General features: G+C 45.1%; 1 protein-coding gene and 1 long non-coding RNA gene across 4 annotated transcripts in view; one reads left to right on the top strand and one right to left on the bottom strand.

The window, feature by feature from the left end:
- Positions 1-15,932, bottom strand: part of NAGK (N-acetylglucosamine kinase) — a 173,130-nt gene that overhangs the window by 133,267 nt on the left and 23,931 nt on the right. For both annotated transcript variants that reach the window (XM_069205395.1, XM_069205404.1), the window contains exon 3: positions 5,891-5,989. In XM_069205395.1, the coding sequence (XP_069061496.1) occupies positions 5,891-5,989 (99 nt within the window). The remainder of the gene's footprint in view (positions 1-5,890; positions 5,990-15,932) is intronic.
- On the top strand, positions 2,863-14,261 carry LOC138250487 (uncharacterized). Of its 2 annotated transcripts, XR_011194972.1 has the most exons (3): positions 2,984-3,144; positions 9,683-10,221; positions 13,511-14,261. It is a non-coding gene; the product is annotated as an uncharacterized lncRNA (long non-coding RNA). The 2 variants fall into 2 exon arrangements; XR_011194971.1 differs by lacking the exon at positions 13,511-14,261 and having other exon boundaries at positions 2,863-3,144; positions 9,683-10,370.

The following is a 15,932-nucleotide window of genomic DNA, read 5'->3' as shown; positions in this document are numbered from 1 at the left end:
AGACCTTTGCTAACGAGAGAAAGGGGTGAGATTTATTGACCACGGCTTAACTGAGAGGTCATTGAGTGTCAGGCTGCCACAAATCGCCTTTGCTTTGTATGTTTGAGTGAGGTGCTGCTAGCTAGCCGAAAGAGTTGGGCCGACAGCCACCAATGCGGTGTGGTTTTGACTCAGTCACACACAAAAGGTGGTGCTGCCGCCCCAAATCCAGCAGTCTTAATCCAATAACGAGAGACCTACGACAGCAGAAGGTTGTGTTTCAACACTGGAGGATGAGGAGGCAATGTTGTAATCTACAGTGGCTGGTCTTCTGACTGCCACCTCCAAACCAGAACACCGCTGGGAAGATGCAGAAAAGAGGTTTCTGCATCACATCCTCTGCTTTGTGGGATTCCTTGAAGATGTGGAGACCGGTGCACCTGATATCTAGGGCCCGAGGCACCCCAGATGCTCACTCGGTCCCTGTGAAAGTCTCCCCCTACCAGGATCACTGCCCTCTAATCCACAGTCCTAGCAATCGGATAAGCCGAAATGGACCCCCTGTGATGAGCTGCTCTTGGTCTTTGCACCCTCAGCCTTATTGAACTCTTACCAGATAGGGTCATCTACTATAGCTCTGCCTTTCCGCTGCACTGTCCAGTGTTATATCCTTTTTCTGGAGGCGTTTCACCTCTAATATGCTGCTATTGACTGACACTATGGGCCTTTTTAGATACTGGAGAATGAGTCACTCTATCACAACAGTGATGGATAGCCCGTCTGCCGAAATATAAATCCCATTATTTCTTATAGGATTTAGATTTCGCCAGAAGGGATATCCGTCACCATTGTGACGGAGTAACCCATCTGCCAATATCTAAATCAGGCCCCATGTTTGGTTGTGCTTGGAGTTTTGGGATGACCAATGCTTCTTGGGAGGAAGTGTGCAGCGGTGGGGTGCTGAAGGGATGGGATGTTTGCTTTGTCACTGTTCCTACAGTTTTTTTTATTCCATGCATATACTAGACAACCTGATCTTCCACACCCGACTCACGCACTCCCATGAACCCTTCAATATGTCTTACTGCCCCCATGTCTAGCCTCCAATAAAAAACAAAAAGGAGCCGGCACCTTGGCACACACTCTATGCATCCCTCATGACCTCCTTTACAGCCATGTCCTGGAACATGAGTTTGACTGTATCAACTGGACAGCCGTCCTTCGACATGCCAAATATTCCCATCCATCAACCCTTATGTACCAAGAAACCCAACAACTGGGATCCACCTGCTCCTTTTCACGTTGTTTCAATTACAACATGGTCTTCCACTCAGGCTTTATAAGGTGAGCCAGGGGCACCGCTGTTCTATTCCACAGGAACTTTCTTCTGACAATGACTGCTACTAGACACGATCCACATGGCAGGTTCATCAGAGTAGGGGGCGTGCTGGAATGAAACTTCCTGTGCATATATGTACCTCCCCAGTCTCTAGCCCCCACTCTCAAGGCCCTGGAACCCACAGTTCTAAACTTTCCCAGTGGCATTACCATAGTTGAGGGGGTGGGACTTAAATGCCTCTATCAACCTTAAACTCAACAATTCTGGCCTCCCAAGACATCTCGTCAATCACAAGCCCAGCAACTTTGGTCCTGGACGGCCTTGATGGCATTGGACTTCTGAAGGACCTGGCACCCCTAAGCCAGGGAAAACACCTATACCTCTCCCAACAATAAATCACTATCGTGTACTGACCTTCCTCTCCTCCCAGCCCTATGTACTGAGGATCAGTTCTGTCGCCATTATTCGGAGAGGTATTTTCGATCACTCCCCTCTGGTGCTCCAGTTTGGGCAGCTGGACGCGGCCCATCAGCTGATGTGGCACCTCAACGCCTGGCACTTAACAATGACTGTTGCACGGACTTTCACACGACTGTACTGCAATCCTACTGTGATATGGACTCTGGTGCAGCCTCCTCCCCCGGAGACCTCAGGGCGGCCAGCAAGGCCATAATGAGAGGGATCGTGCGGGAATATATCAGACGGCGGGAAAAGGTTAAACTGCACAGTATCTCCAAACTCGAATCCTACAGTCGGAATGTCAATGCAGCAGCAGTGAAACCAATCCTCTTCTCCACCAGCTGGAGTTCGCTCGCACCTCTCTACGTCAATTTACTTTGCAGAAGGCCCATCAATGTTGGCGCATCTCAACCCAACGGGTGTATGAACAGGAAGTCAAGTCTAGGAAACTATTGTATTAGCTAGAAACCAAGGACCTCTCCTCTAGGATCGCTCTGATGATTTAGGGTCCCTCTGCACATATGGTCCCCTGATCCACTGAAGAAGTCGCTGTGTTCACAGACCACTATCGCAAACTTTATGCCCACCATCCACGTCTGTCGCCAACATCCCTTTCTTATCCCTTTCCTTCGATCCCTTGTCCCTCTCCTTGTTTCGCGATGCCTCATCTTTCCTCTTGTTTTTCTTCCTTTCTCCTTTGCTCCTGTTCCATCCTTCCTTTCTTTTTTTCCCCTTTCTTCTTTCCTTTTCCTTTTTTCTCTTTCCTTCCCTCCACCCTCCCCCCTTCTCTGTTCCCACTCTCTTGGTTCCCTAACTTCACTTCCACCCCCTCCCTCCCATTTCCACTCTCACCCTGCCTCCTCACTCCTCCCCTGCACCCCCTCTCTACCCCCTCACTTCTTTCTTCAATCCTCGGGTTCCCCTCTTTTACCCTTTTTGCTTCTCCTTCTCTCCCCCGTTGCCTCCTCACACCTCCCCTGCCACACCCCCCTTTCCCCCTCCCTTCTTCCTTTCCTCCCTCCCCCCCCATCTCCTTGGTTCATTCTTTGCTTCCCTGCTTCTTCCCCTCTCCCCTTTGTTCTGGCCTCCGCCCGTCCCTCAGGCGAGAGGCTCCCGGGGACAGTCCCTGTACATCCTACACCGGGAACTACAATTCCCGGCTGCCCCCGCGGCGACCGCGTCTCTCCATGACGCGATCCTACGCGAGGGCGTCTCCTCTCTAGTTATTCGGCCGCCCCGTGTGCAAGCACCACCGGGGCAGGCCTCTCCCTTTCTGGGCTCCCGTCCTCACCGTGTTGAGGCGCGGGTCCACCGGATACACTTCCTTGCGCCGCAGCCAAACACAGCCAAGAACGCGGGCCGCGACGGTGAGCACCACAGCTGAATCGCATTTCCGACAATCAATGACACTATATCAACCTGTCTCTCTTGGGCCACTTTATCCAAGCGGTCCTGAGAGAGGTCGGTTTAGGCGCATAGAGAGCACCCGCCTTTGATGCAGTGAGTGAGCTGACCACCATTGAACGCACAGATAAGAACTTTCTTCTCTCCCTCTTTTACCTCGCCTTTATTTCTTCCCCATCTTATGCTGCCTTCATTATTCTCCCCACTCTATCTTTCTCTTGCTTTCTTCTATTGTGGTATTGTGTTTTGTAATTGTTTTTATTATTTTTCATTACTCTTTATTGTTTCCTCACTCCTTCCTTTGGTCTCCTTTTCTCCCCCCCCCCCACCCCCCTTCCCATATCCCCTCTCATTATTAATTCTTCCATTTCTTCCAATTCTTGTCCTGCCTCTACCTTGACTCTTGGTTTTGGACCTCTAAAACTTTCCTGAGCCCGGCTCCTGTTTCCCTAGGGGCCCTCTTCCTCGTTTGCCCCCTTGCCCTCTTATATGCACCCAGTACTGCTGTGTCTTGCATGAACTCTTTCACGTGTGTTGTGGATTGCTGTGTATTGCTGTGTCACCGTGTCACCCTTAGCATCGGTCTGATCTGTTTTATTTCCTTTAGGTCCTCCCCAGGTAGTTCCCTGGCAAGGTAGGCCCCACCGCCCACCCGGGCATCACTCACTTATTATTCCCACTGTATGGTTGTTATTTGATTCAACGCTCACTGAGCATGAATAGCAGGGATCCTTCGCCCTGATGAATGCCCCGAGACCTTCCAGAGCTCATTTTTGAGGGCAGAAACATGTTGGCTTCTTCTTCTTAGATAGGAGACCCAGTGAGTCATTGTTCTCACATTGGTGTCCCAGTCTTCTTTTTAATCCCATCAAACAGAACCTCTATTAAATACTTTCTTGGGTATCTGTTTAGGTCTTTTTATTTCTTAGTCTAGCTGGATCCCTTTTCCAGAACCAGAATTGATTTACGCACTCCCTCCTGTTCTTTCTAACAGTGAGGTTGAGTCCGCCCAGGTGGCATTGTCCTACCTGGGTGGGGCTAGGTGGTCATATGATGAAGCATGACACCATTGAGTGTGTGAGACCACCTAGTCCGTAAAGGAAATTTTCCCCTTCCACACCATGCACCGCAGTCCACCCATGTCTCGCCTCTAGCTGAGGATCACGAAGGGCCTAGTGTTCTAATTGACACACTACTAATCCGCCTCGGACAAGAACCCCGTACTCCCAGTTGTGTTTTTTGCAAACACCACATATCCTTACTTACTGAAATCCCACTCCCGTCACCCTCCCTGAGGCCCTAAGCAGAACTCGATGTATCCATCACTGTGGAGGAACTAGATGAGGCAATGCTAGGAATACACAGGAAAGACCCCAGACCCCAAAGGCTTGCCCATCGAATACTAGTGTAAGTTTTGAGCAATCCTGACCCCTCCCCTCCCCAACTATCTACCCTCTACCAAGAGCCATATTCAAAAGGGACCTTCCCAAAAGAGGTGGACATGGCAACCATAGTCTTTATTCCCAAGAAGGGTCCTTTTGAACCTCACTGCAATACACTGACCAGGCTTTGCAGATACATCCAGCTCCTTTATTGCCAACCATCAGCACCAGTGCTACTCAACGGCGTGATGAAGGCCCCTTTCCCCATTCGCCATGATGCCCAGGTCCTGGTTTGGTGCTGGAGCAATAAAGTCAAAGAGGGCATCTCTTGTACACAGATGATGTCCTATTTGTAGCTCATACCCAGAAGTTCCCCACCAGAGCGACCCTCCAAAGCAACCAAGATGACATTTCATGTCGGGCATCAATCCCCCTATGCTGGCTTAGTTTTCCCTACTTGTGTATTCAGATATCTAGGGCCTGAACCTGACATGGAGCCTTTACCTTACTCAGCTCTTCAATAAAACTACAAAGGACCTCCAACGTTGGGTCTCCCTGCTGCTGACCACTCTCAGTAGGGCAGCCCTGTTCAAAATGACAATACTCCCAAGGTTCTTGTATGTCCTCCAAAACTTCCCACTAATGATCCCCACTACATTGTTCCGGGAGTAAAGAGTTAAAACAACTTGCCCAATTTGTTTAGCAAAAATGGTCTCAAGTGGATTAACTTCATAGACTCTTGCTAGTGAATTCCTCTTACTCCCTCACTTCTGAGTCTCTCAGACACTAGTTTTCCACACAGATAGAGATTTATATCTATTCACATTTCTAACCCTATCATAAGTCTCAGACATTTGTAAATGTTTTTTTGGAAGCACATATTTCTCATCTTTTAATTATGAATGTATTCTTTAATTCTAGTTACAAACTGTTAAAGAGATTTGTCTGTATGTTTTCTTCACAAGAAGTGTCTGTATCCTTGTAAACTCTACCCCTCTGCAGGGATAACTGATTTTGCCTCTCAGGAGAGCAATCAAAATTAGGACAGAATTACCCAGTAACAAACCCCTTCAAGACCTTTTAAGTTTCCTTAAGTTCAAAAAAGTGGGTTTAAGGAGGCCCACCTGACGTGAAATCTTGAATACCCACAAGGAAATATGATACATGGGCTAATGTAGGTAAAAAAAACACTTGATTCAAGTAAAGAACATCGACGTGTCTTAAGGTTAGCGTATAGAGGATGTCGGTTATATGAAATTGTGAAACTAAAAGACTACATAATAAAAACTTGGAAAGGAAAGGGAGAAGCACAGAACACATTCCTCACCAGTGATTTGAGGGGAACATGAGGGTCCAGACCAGCCTGTTCTTTTGCCTCTGTGACCATTTCGTTGATAGTTGACAAGCACTTATCGGTCCCCACCAGCTGCAAGAAGGAGACAGAGACAGCAAGAGAGAAAAAGACAGCCATATTATTCTCACAATACTAATTTAAAGCCTTCCCTCCCCCAAAACATGATAATGGAAAGCACATGTAGAGCTTGCTTCGTCTCCAGAGGCAGATGCACTTGTCAACGATATCAAACCCCATTAGTAGTGACAAGTTTTATAACGGTATCTCCAGCATGTGTTTTACTGTTGTTTCCAAAGGCGAAGTGTCTACATACTACATTTAAATAAATAAAAACTGAGAAGGACCTCAAATTACTGTTGTTTCTTTCTTCTAGTTCCACTAATTGCACTTTTCACAACATGATGTTCTAAGAATGCATGCAACATATCATTTATATGCATTAATTATTCTCCCAGTATCAACACTATGGTTACCTAGGGTTCCCAGATCAATGTGTCACCAAGACACCCGTTCTACATTCCTGACCCTACATTTAAAATCAGTGCACACTGATATTTGTAGTCTTATTTGAACAGACCTGAACAAATCCAACTAACACAGCTGATGAAGATTTGTAAAAGAACTGATCAGGACAGGAAACATTGAGTCCCAGTGTGAGAAAATGGGTTGTTGGTTGAGTGAGGGCAACAGCTACAATTCCTGTCAGGGTGAATCACAACAATCACTAAATTAACCTTTGATTAACCTTCTGGTAGAGTAACACAAAAGCAGTCAGGATTAGCTTAGAGGCAATGTGTAAAGTATTTATAGAGCACACACATATTATGAAGGGAAAAGAGAACACAAGGACAATCCAACACCAATTAAAAAACATAGAGTAAATTTAAATACATCATTTGACGCCAAAACAACAAAAACCCAATCAGTAGAACCAGAGTTATGATTTTTTAAAGCTTAAGGTAAGAAATAGTGCCTAAATGATCAAAGGGCCAACCGCGGACATATAGGGCCTGATTCTAACTTTGGAGGACGGTGTTAAACCGTCCCAAAAGTGGCGGATATACCACCTACCGTATTACGAGTTCCATAGGATATAATGGACTCGTAATACGGTAGGTGGTATATCCGCCACTTTTGGGACGGTTTAACACCATCCTCCAAAGTTAGAATCAGGCCCTTAGTCACGCAAGACCAGGTAAAAGTTGAAAAATATGTCCAACTGGGGTGGAGCAAGAGTTGGATACAAGAAGTGGGTCCTGTAAGCACTTACCTTCGGACTTAAAAGTAATTTTGAAGAAAATGTTCTGAGATGGTAAAGTTCAGCGGGGCAAAGCTGCAGGTGGTGTCTGAGTAGCCGTCATTGGGCAGACGTTTCTACGTTTGGGCTTAGTCTCTTTTTTGTAAGTGAAAAATCTCAAACGGGGCGAGGCAGGAGGTTGCAGCCAACAAGAGTTCGGGGAGGACGGACACACCTTGGGGGAAGCACCGCTGAACAGGATTTGCAGCTGTGGAGAAGTACACAGTTGGAGCTACCATGAAGTCGGGGCGGCCGGCGATGCACCTTGAGTGGATAAAAGAGCAGGCCGGTCCTGGTCGTCCCCCAGAGCAATGTTTAGCTAAAAATTATTTAAGTCTCAAGTTTGGGCTTTTGGCTGTCTGGGAACTTCTAGCACTACCAACAAGGGCCCAGGAGGGGAGGGGTATCAGTTGGGGGGTGGGAGAAGGTGGTGTTAGGACTCACTCAGGCTGGGTCCAGGTACTGGTCCAGTTTGGTTGGAGATGTTCTGTCCCTGAGGCTCTGATAAGGAGGTCAGCCAACTAGCCCTTGAAGTCACTCTGTTTGTCCTGGGTTCAAGTGATGTAATAGGGCTCAAGTGGCAAGGCAGGCCTCTGAGGGTTCCAAGCAGGCTCCGGGAAGCAAAGCAGTTTTTCCAGGTGCAGCAAAGCAGTCTTGTGGAGTACACAGCAGGCCACCACAGCAGCCAGTCCTCTGAGAGTCCTTCTGCGGGTCCAAAAAGTTAACTGAAGAGTGGGTTTGATCGTCCTTTTTTAATACCCATTATCTTCTTTGAAGTAGGAGAAGTTTCTGGAGAATTCCCTTTGAAGTGCTTGAAGTTTCTGGACTCCCCTGCCATGGCTCCAAGATGGCTGCATGAACAATACTTAGGTGCCAAATCATTTGTGTGAAGGCAGAGCATAGCCTAATCAGTTCCAAGTGGGACTGTGCTGCGCTTCACTGCCTCCCTGCCAGTCGATGGCCCTTCCAGGTACACCCGATCACTCGATTGTGTAGCTGCCTGGAAGGAATAAACAAAGTCCAACTGCCAATTACACCCAGTCATGTGACCTAGGACAGGCTGCAGGCACTAAATATTTAGGGCAGGAATATGCAAATTTTCTAAAAGTGGCATTTTCAAAACTGTAACTTAAATTCTGACTTTACTATTAAAGACGATTTTTAATCAAAATCTCTTAAACACTAAACATGAAATGCTTACCTGTTCCTGTTAGACCTGGCATCCTTGGCGTGGTCTCCCCTGTCTTTTTTTAACTCTGCTTCCCATGTTTTGACTGTGTGTTGGACTCTGTTTTTGGTACTCTGGGCACTTTACCACTGCTGACCAGTGCTAAAGTGCAAGTGCTCCTGTGTAAAGTGTATGTGTAACTAGCTTTTCCATGATTGGCATATTTGATTTACAAGTAAGTCCCTAGTAAAGTGCACTGGAGGTGCCCAGGGCCTGTAAATCAAATGCTACTAGTGGGCCTGTAGCACTGGTTGTGCCACCCACATTAGTAGCCCTGTAAACATGGCTCAGAACTGCCACTGCAGCGCCTGTGTGTGCAGTTTTGAACTGCCAAGTCAACTCTTGCCAGGCGTAAACCTTCCCTTATTATACATATAAGGCACCCCTAAGGTAGGCCCTAGGTAGCCCAATGGGCAGGGTGTAGTGTAGTTAAAGGTTGGGCATGTACTGATGTGTTTTACATGTCCTAACAGTGAAATACTGCCAAATTTGTTTTTCACTGTTGCAAGGCGGATCTCTCTCATAGGTTAACATGGGGGCTGCCTTTAAATATTCTTAAAGTGCAGATTCCCTTTAAAAGCAGATATAAATTTGGTGTTTGGTGTCTCTGAACTCACAATTTAAAAATACATCTTTTAGTTGGTTTTAGATTGTTAGTTTGAGAATGCCACTTTTAGAAAGTAGGCATTTTCTTGCTTTAACAATTCTATGCCTCTGCCTGTTTGGATTCCCTGTCTGTATCAGATTGACAGTTGGGCGGTTTGTGAATCCCCTGTAGACAGTGACACAAAGGTAGCTGGGGTGTAGCCTGCATATCCTGATGAGCCATCTGAGCTAGAGTGGAGGGAGGAATGGTCCCTAATACCTGAATGGGCTGTGCCTGCCTTCACACAATGCAGTCTCCAACGCCCTGGTGTGTGTTTGGGGCCTGGCCTGGGCAAGGCAGGATCTTGTGAACAACAGAGGCTTTCCTTTGAAGTTTAGCTCCGTCAAAGGCAGAAAGGGGTATAAGTAGTGGGCCCAAAACCCCAGACTTTAGATCACTTCTGGATTCAAGAGGAATCTCTACCAAGGAGAAGAGCTGAGCTGAGCTGCCTGTGACTGTGCTTTGGTGGGCCAACCTGCAATTGCTACCTCTGCCTGTGAGAGGTGACAAAGACTCAACTTTGTTGTGCATTCCTGCTTGAAGAAGAATCTCCAAGGGCTTGAACTGAGCTTTCCGCCTGTTTTGTATTCTCAGGGCCTTCAAAGACTTCCTCTGCCAGCACCTGGACTCTCTGCTGAGACTCCTGCCCTGCCAAATGGTGTCCTATGCAGTCCCTGAGCCCATGAAAGGTGAAGTTGTCAGAACAAGAGCTGAAATCCATGCACAGAACACTGTGCAGGGACATTTTTTACGTACCATCTGCAACATGGCTGATAAACGATGCACCACCTGCTCCGCGGCTAAAACTGCATCACGGCTGGGAGATCGACACATCGAGGCTGGAGAAACAACACAAAACCTGCTTGCAACTGCTAATGACGCAAACCCCTGGCAACGCCGTTTTCTAACACTGTGCGACTGGATTGCACTTGCATCGTCACTGGGCGTTAAAGTCATCGTGAACCTACGTGGATCCGAGGTGCCCTGTCCAGAAATCTATGCATCGCTCTCTTGCGAGGGAGAAAAACAACGCATCACATGCCCGACCAGAGAAGAAACAATGCACGGCCTCACTTGCGAGTAAGGAATCGACGCACGCTCACCTGTGCAGCTTTATTTTTGACGCAAACCAGGTACCTTCTGTAAAATCAACATTTCCATTGTTTTCTATGGAGTAAGACTCTTATTCTTTTGAAAATTCAAGTCTTGACTTGTGTATGTTGGATTTTTGTTGTTTTGGTCTTGTTTGATTTAGATAAATATTACTTATGTTTCTAAACTGGTGTGGTGTCCATTTTGTGGTGTTTTCACTATATTGTTATGTGTGTTGGTACAAATACTTTACACATTGCTTCTAAGATAAGCCTGACTGCTTGTGCCAAGCTACCAAGGGGGTAAGCAGGGGTTATCTAAGTGTGTTTCTCCATTGCCCTGACTAGAGTGAGAGCTCATTTCTAACAGTTCCCAATCAAAGTTAGCACTTATTAAATGTAATAAGGTAACCCAATGTTATCCTATGGGAGCGATAGGCCTCACAGTAGTGAAAAACGAATTTAGGAGTTTACCCTACCAGGATATGTAAAAACTTGAAAGTACATGGCTAACCTTCTAATTAAAATTCACCCTGCCCTATGGGGTACCTAAGCCCTACCGTAGGAGTGACTCATGTGCAATAAAAGGGGAGATTAAGGCTTGGCAAGGGAGTTATACTGCCAAGTAAAATTGGCAGTTTAAAACTGCAGCGGCAGGCCTGGGACATGCTTTAAAGGGCTACTTAAGTGAGTGGCACAATATGTATTGCAGACCCACTCGTAGCATTTAATTTACATATCCTGGGTATATGGTAAACCACTCTACAAGGACTTATAATTAAATTACATATGCCAATCAGGTGTAAGCCAATGTTACCATGATTAAAGGGTATACCACAAACACTTTAGCACTGGTTAGCAGTGATAAAGTGCATATGGCCCTAGAGCAAACAAAAAAGAATGTCAGCAAAACGTGGAGGGCAAGAGCAAAAGGTATGGGGGAACACCACCCTAAGGCTGACAGGTCTAACACCCAGTAATGCTGAATGATCGGATAGTCCAATATGTACCTCGGCCTCCAATGGAACGGACTAAACCCTCTTTCTGCAATTCATCCTAGTGATTAAACTCATCATGTGTGAGTGCACATTTACTCTCAAGGCCAAAATCCCACCACTAGTCAATTTCTACTCCTTATCAATAGGAAAAGGATCCTCAGATCAAGAGAGAGGCTTATTCAAATAGAGATGTAACATTTGAAATCTCTTTTCTACTGGAATATACAGTCTTTAAAAAATGTACCCTCTATTGTCATTGTTCCTGTACTTGGGCCTTCAAGTTTTTTTAATCGCAATAAACAATACGGCCAAGTTACAGTTCAATTAAGCTCCCATTTCATTTTATATGCTCTGCCTATTCACAAGGGACATGGGTTGGGACAAGTACCATGTACATTCCTTAAAGTGAGTGAATAGTATCCTCTTCTATATCATATTCTTTAAGTTTATCACAGAGAAGGCATCATGTCTGGCATTGTTATACCACTTAATTTCAAGGACTAAACATGTTCTAAGCATTATTCTCAAATGCCTGCTCCCAAACGTAGAACACATACATTTACACCCAGACCTTCACAAATTAAACTATTTTTAATAATCACCATAGTTTCTAGGAAGTATGTCCTTGACTTGATTATGTTCCATCATATTACTAGGGCCTCAAAAGTCAGGCTCAGAAACTAAACCCACAGAAGGTTATAACAAATTAAATAATGTTTGACAAGCTTCATCCCTTAACCATTATTTACCCAAAGATGCCAGAGTCCAACTTACAAGACACAAACAACTACTAACTTTTTTAGATATAATGCATAAGTAAGGTTAGCTTATGACCTTTCGGAGTTAGATCTCAATGTATTATGCCAGCGATGTGAAGAAGGGAGCTCCAACTTCTCAAGTTCCGCTTGGGGGGCAGAGGGCTTTCCTTTCATGTTTGTTTGAAATGTGTAATTCCCAAGTATAATACAAACAGAACACTGACTTATTCACATCCTAGATTAGTGGTTCCCAACCTGTGGTCCAGGACCCCTGGAGGTCCATGAAGCCTCCCCAGGGGGTCCGCGACTGCTAGAAAATTAAATAAGATTAGGTCCCCAGCTTTTAGTACTGACTCAGTAGGGGGTCCCCAGATTGCAATAATGATTCAGCAGGGGTTCCCAGGATCCAGTAATGATAACGTGGGGGTCCAAGGAAGTCAAAAGGCTGGAAACCAATGTCCTAGATGAGCTCCTCTTTCAACAGAGTTAGCTGGAAGAGCTGCAACTGTTGTATCTGATTTATCAGCTAATGCAGGGGTGGAGACCAACTCCACAAACCCACTTAATCTAACCTAGCCCAGAATGTGTTTGCAAAGAAAGTGAGCACTGGGAAGGTGTAGAGGTGTGGAATGTAGATAGCCACCAAATGTTTTGAGCCAGCCACTGCCTTCAAAACTAACAATGTTTGATAGGGAGGCATTCAGCAGCAGTCTATTTGGTTGGTAAACAGCATCCACACGACCTCTGTCCGGACTTTCAAAGCGCTTAGCATCTATTTGGAACTTAATTTGGCAATCACATACAGTAACAAATGTTATATTTGTTTTGAGGACTCTCTGTATTTGACGTCATGAAATCTGGCATGTCTAGTACTTTTCTTAAATCTGTGGCCAGGCAAACCAAATAGCACCTCCCACACCATCATTTTCAATGTACCAATATACAAAATGTCACAGGCCAAAACATTCTCAATGTTCGTTTAAAATGGGGATAGGATACACTTTCAAATATAATACATTGATAAGATTATATTTAATTCATTAGGTGTCCTCATTAGGTATAGCTAACCTGGAAAATGTGGACTGAACTGGTGAAGTATCACAATAAATTGGGATCAAGATTACAAAAAGAAGATGGAATATATTGGAAAGTGATTATGATGTGACCATGAGACATATTCTTCACTTGTATTGGACTAATGAAGAAAAAACACTGTCTGAAAAATAACTGTATGTGATGGTTACAACAAAGGAGGGTCCCCTGTGATTTTTTTTGTTTGTGAAAATTGTACTGGTACAAGTGACACTCTGTCCTCTACCTGTCTGACATGCAGTGATACTGCTCTTGGAGATATGTATTCCATTTAATGTGACAGGAATTCATGTTTTGTATCTTCTTGGGTCTTTTTATCGAGGCCCTACTTTGTAGCAATCCAACTGAATTTTCTTTTCAAAGAAGAATACATATATTTTGGGTTTGTGGTGCTGTGTTATGGATTGTATAATTGTGTTATTTTTATAATATGTATATATACTTATAAACATTTATATATGTGTTTTATACATTAAATTGCAGCCTTGAAGTTTGTTGTTTGAACGAAACGCGTTGGATGAGGTTGTAATCAATATGGACTCAACGATGTTGGTAGAAAAATAAAGAAGACATAAGAATCTTTTTTTTTTTCCCTATTGAGTGCACCACCAAGCTTGTAAATGAAGATCTGGTACTTGTTTACAAGGAGAGGAGACTTTTTAGGATCTTCAAATGGCCATACTTATTTGGGGGTGGGGTTCCTCATCAGTATGAAGAGCCCGTTCGTCGTAAACCTTGAGTTGGAGCATTCTAGGGTGCACGATCGCCTGCAACTTCATAGAGCATGTACAAGTCATTAGGGGGCATCATAAGCAGCTACAATATTAACAATATCAACATAACATGCATGTGATAACCTTCTTTATATATGTTTACCCCCTATCATAACTCAGTATTTCAGCCAGAAGAGAGTCTATACCTCATCCTGGTACATCTCAGCCTTCATGAGGAACAGGTAACATTTCTACTGTACATAATTCCGCCTTCACCTTTTAACATGTAGTATTAGCCCAGCCAGACTGTTTACTCTTTGCTCTGTATCACCTTTGTTGATAGAGGTCCAAGTATTCACTGTGCCTAAAGCCCCTATAGAAAGGTTTAGGTAGGTTCATGTCAGTGGGGAATATACCTTTACTTGCATGTTTTGAAGTTTCTAGGAAAAGAATCAGAGCCTCTGATGAATCCCTGAAGCTGCCTGGACTATAAAAGTACAATAAAGACATTCTGGGAATTACATCATTCCACTGTTCTCCTTGTACCGATTTGCGATCTGTATGTATGTGCCCTCCCGAAGTTCATGAAACTACAGACTTCCGCGGTTTAACCATGTAAATACAAATAGGGTTGAAAAGAGTTTCTCCTAAAGAGGATCTCTATGAGTTTGGGTGCTGTAAGTCTCTTCTAGCCTCATTGGCAGCATAGTAATAAGGTCCCAGATGAAAGCGTAACATGTGTTTGTCCCAGTGGTTTCTCTGGGGTGCACATGCACAACGAAGCGTGGTAAGGTGTGCTGTGTTTGTGTTACTAAATTGGCAGGCAGTGCATTAAGGGAATGACGCGAAAGGAATTGGCTTCCTTGAAAATTCCTGAAAGTTTTGCAAGATTAGGGCATTCCATTGTGTCTGTTCTTGGAAGGGATAATGTGTTTTCGGGTATTTCGCGTAACTAATGATGAATCTCGGAGAGCCCAGGAGTTTGCCTCTTATGAATCTGTGTTTGAGATAGAAAAGTGTCCCCTTCTGGTCCCCATCCTATGCATGGGGGTCCCAATCAATTTAGAATGGAATGCCATCCCCAAATGACTTCTAAACACTCCCAGCGTCTGGGATAGCACAATTTCCATGTCAGTATTGCCAATGTAATGGACACGAGGGGTCTAGTCCAGGGCTGGTACTGTCCAGATGAGTCTTCTCAAGGCGGTGACGATGATACAGTATTCTGAAGCCAAAAGCCAACCTGGCTTCTAGAATAACTGTGGGCCCCTGATGTGTGTACGGTGTTGTAGAAGGACAATGCAGCCTCCGACAAGCCACTGGCATCACAAGGCCATGACTCTTTCGACACAGCCTGTTTCTAAATAATGCACCACTTACGGAGTAGACGCAGCGCGTGCGCATGTGCAGGAGATCATGTGGATGCCGCAGACGTTGGCGCAAGCAAACCGATTCCAAAATATTGCAATGGATGGGGGTGTATTACACCAGGTAACATCTACAAAGATAAATTACATTTCTACTGAGAGGGAAAGCGTATGAGGATATCTGGTGAGATCAATGCCAGTGGCCGTCACATACTTCAAATCGGCTGGCTCTTCCCTTTTTCTACCTTTTTTTAACATTGTCTAACGCTAGACCCTTCAGAGTCCCTATGTCTCCCAGAAGCTCTAGACCACTTCTGCCTTTAAAGCATCTGTTGAGATGGCTAGCCTCTGCTTGGCTTTTCAAGTTGTGGTCTCAGTGTTGGGCTGGTGATGTCCATCTCACTCAGCCTACACATACTCTCCCTGTTCCTTTAACCGGTTCACCTGCTCATTCCCTTTGTTTCAGAGTAAGTTTCCCTTCTCACATGAAACTCACAGCTCCCCATATCCTCTTTTCTTGCCATTGCTACTGGGATTGAGAACAGAGCAACTTCCCAAAGTCAGGCCTGTATACATTGCATTTAGTTCAGTGTGGACAGAGGGCAAAGAGCTTGCAAATATGACCAGCAACGACAAAATTATTTAGTAGGCCATAAACTTTAAATAAATCAGGCCCTTTCGGTGTTTCTGGCAGCTAAAGAGGCGCACGTTCCTGCCCCCCTTAGCCAGTGCTCTGTTCATTTTTCTCGACTGAAAAACAACAGAACAGATGGGTTGCTGCTCTCTCTTTAGTCTGGGCCCAAATCTGAGAAATCCTGCAGAGTC

This window comes from Pleurodeles waltl, chromosome 1_2, assembly GCF_031143425.1.
Source record: "Pleurodeles waltl isolate 20211129_DDA chromosome 1_2, aPleWal1.hap1.20221129, whole genome shotgun sequence".
NCBI classification, from domain to species: Eukaryota; Metazoa; Chordata; class Amphibia; order Caudata; family Salamandridae; genus Pleurodeles; species Pleurodeles waltl.
This window is presented reverse-complemented; position numbering and strand designations above follow the sequence as displayed.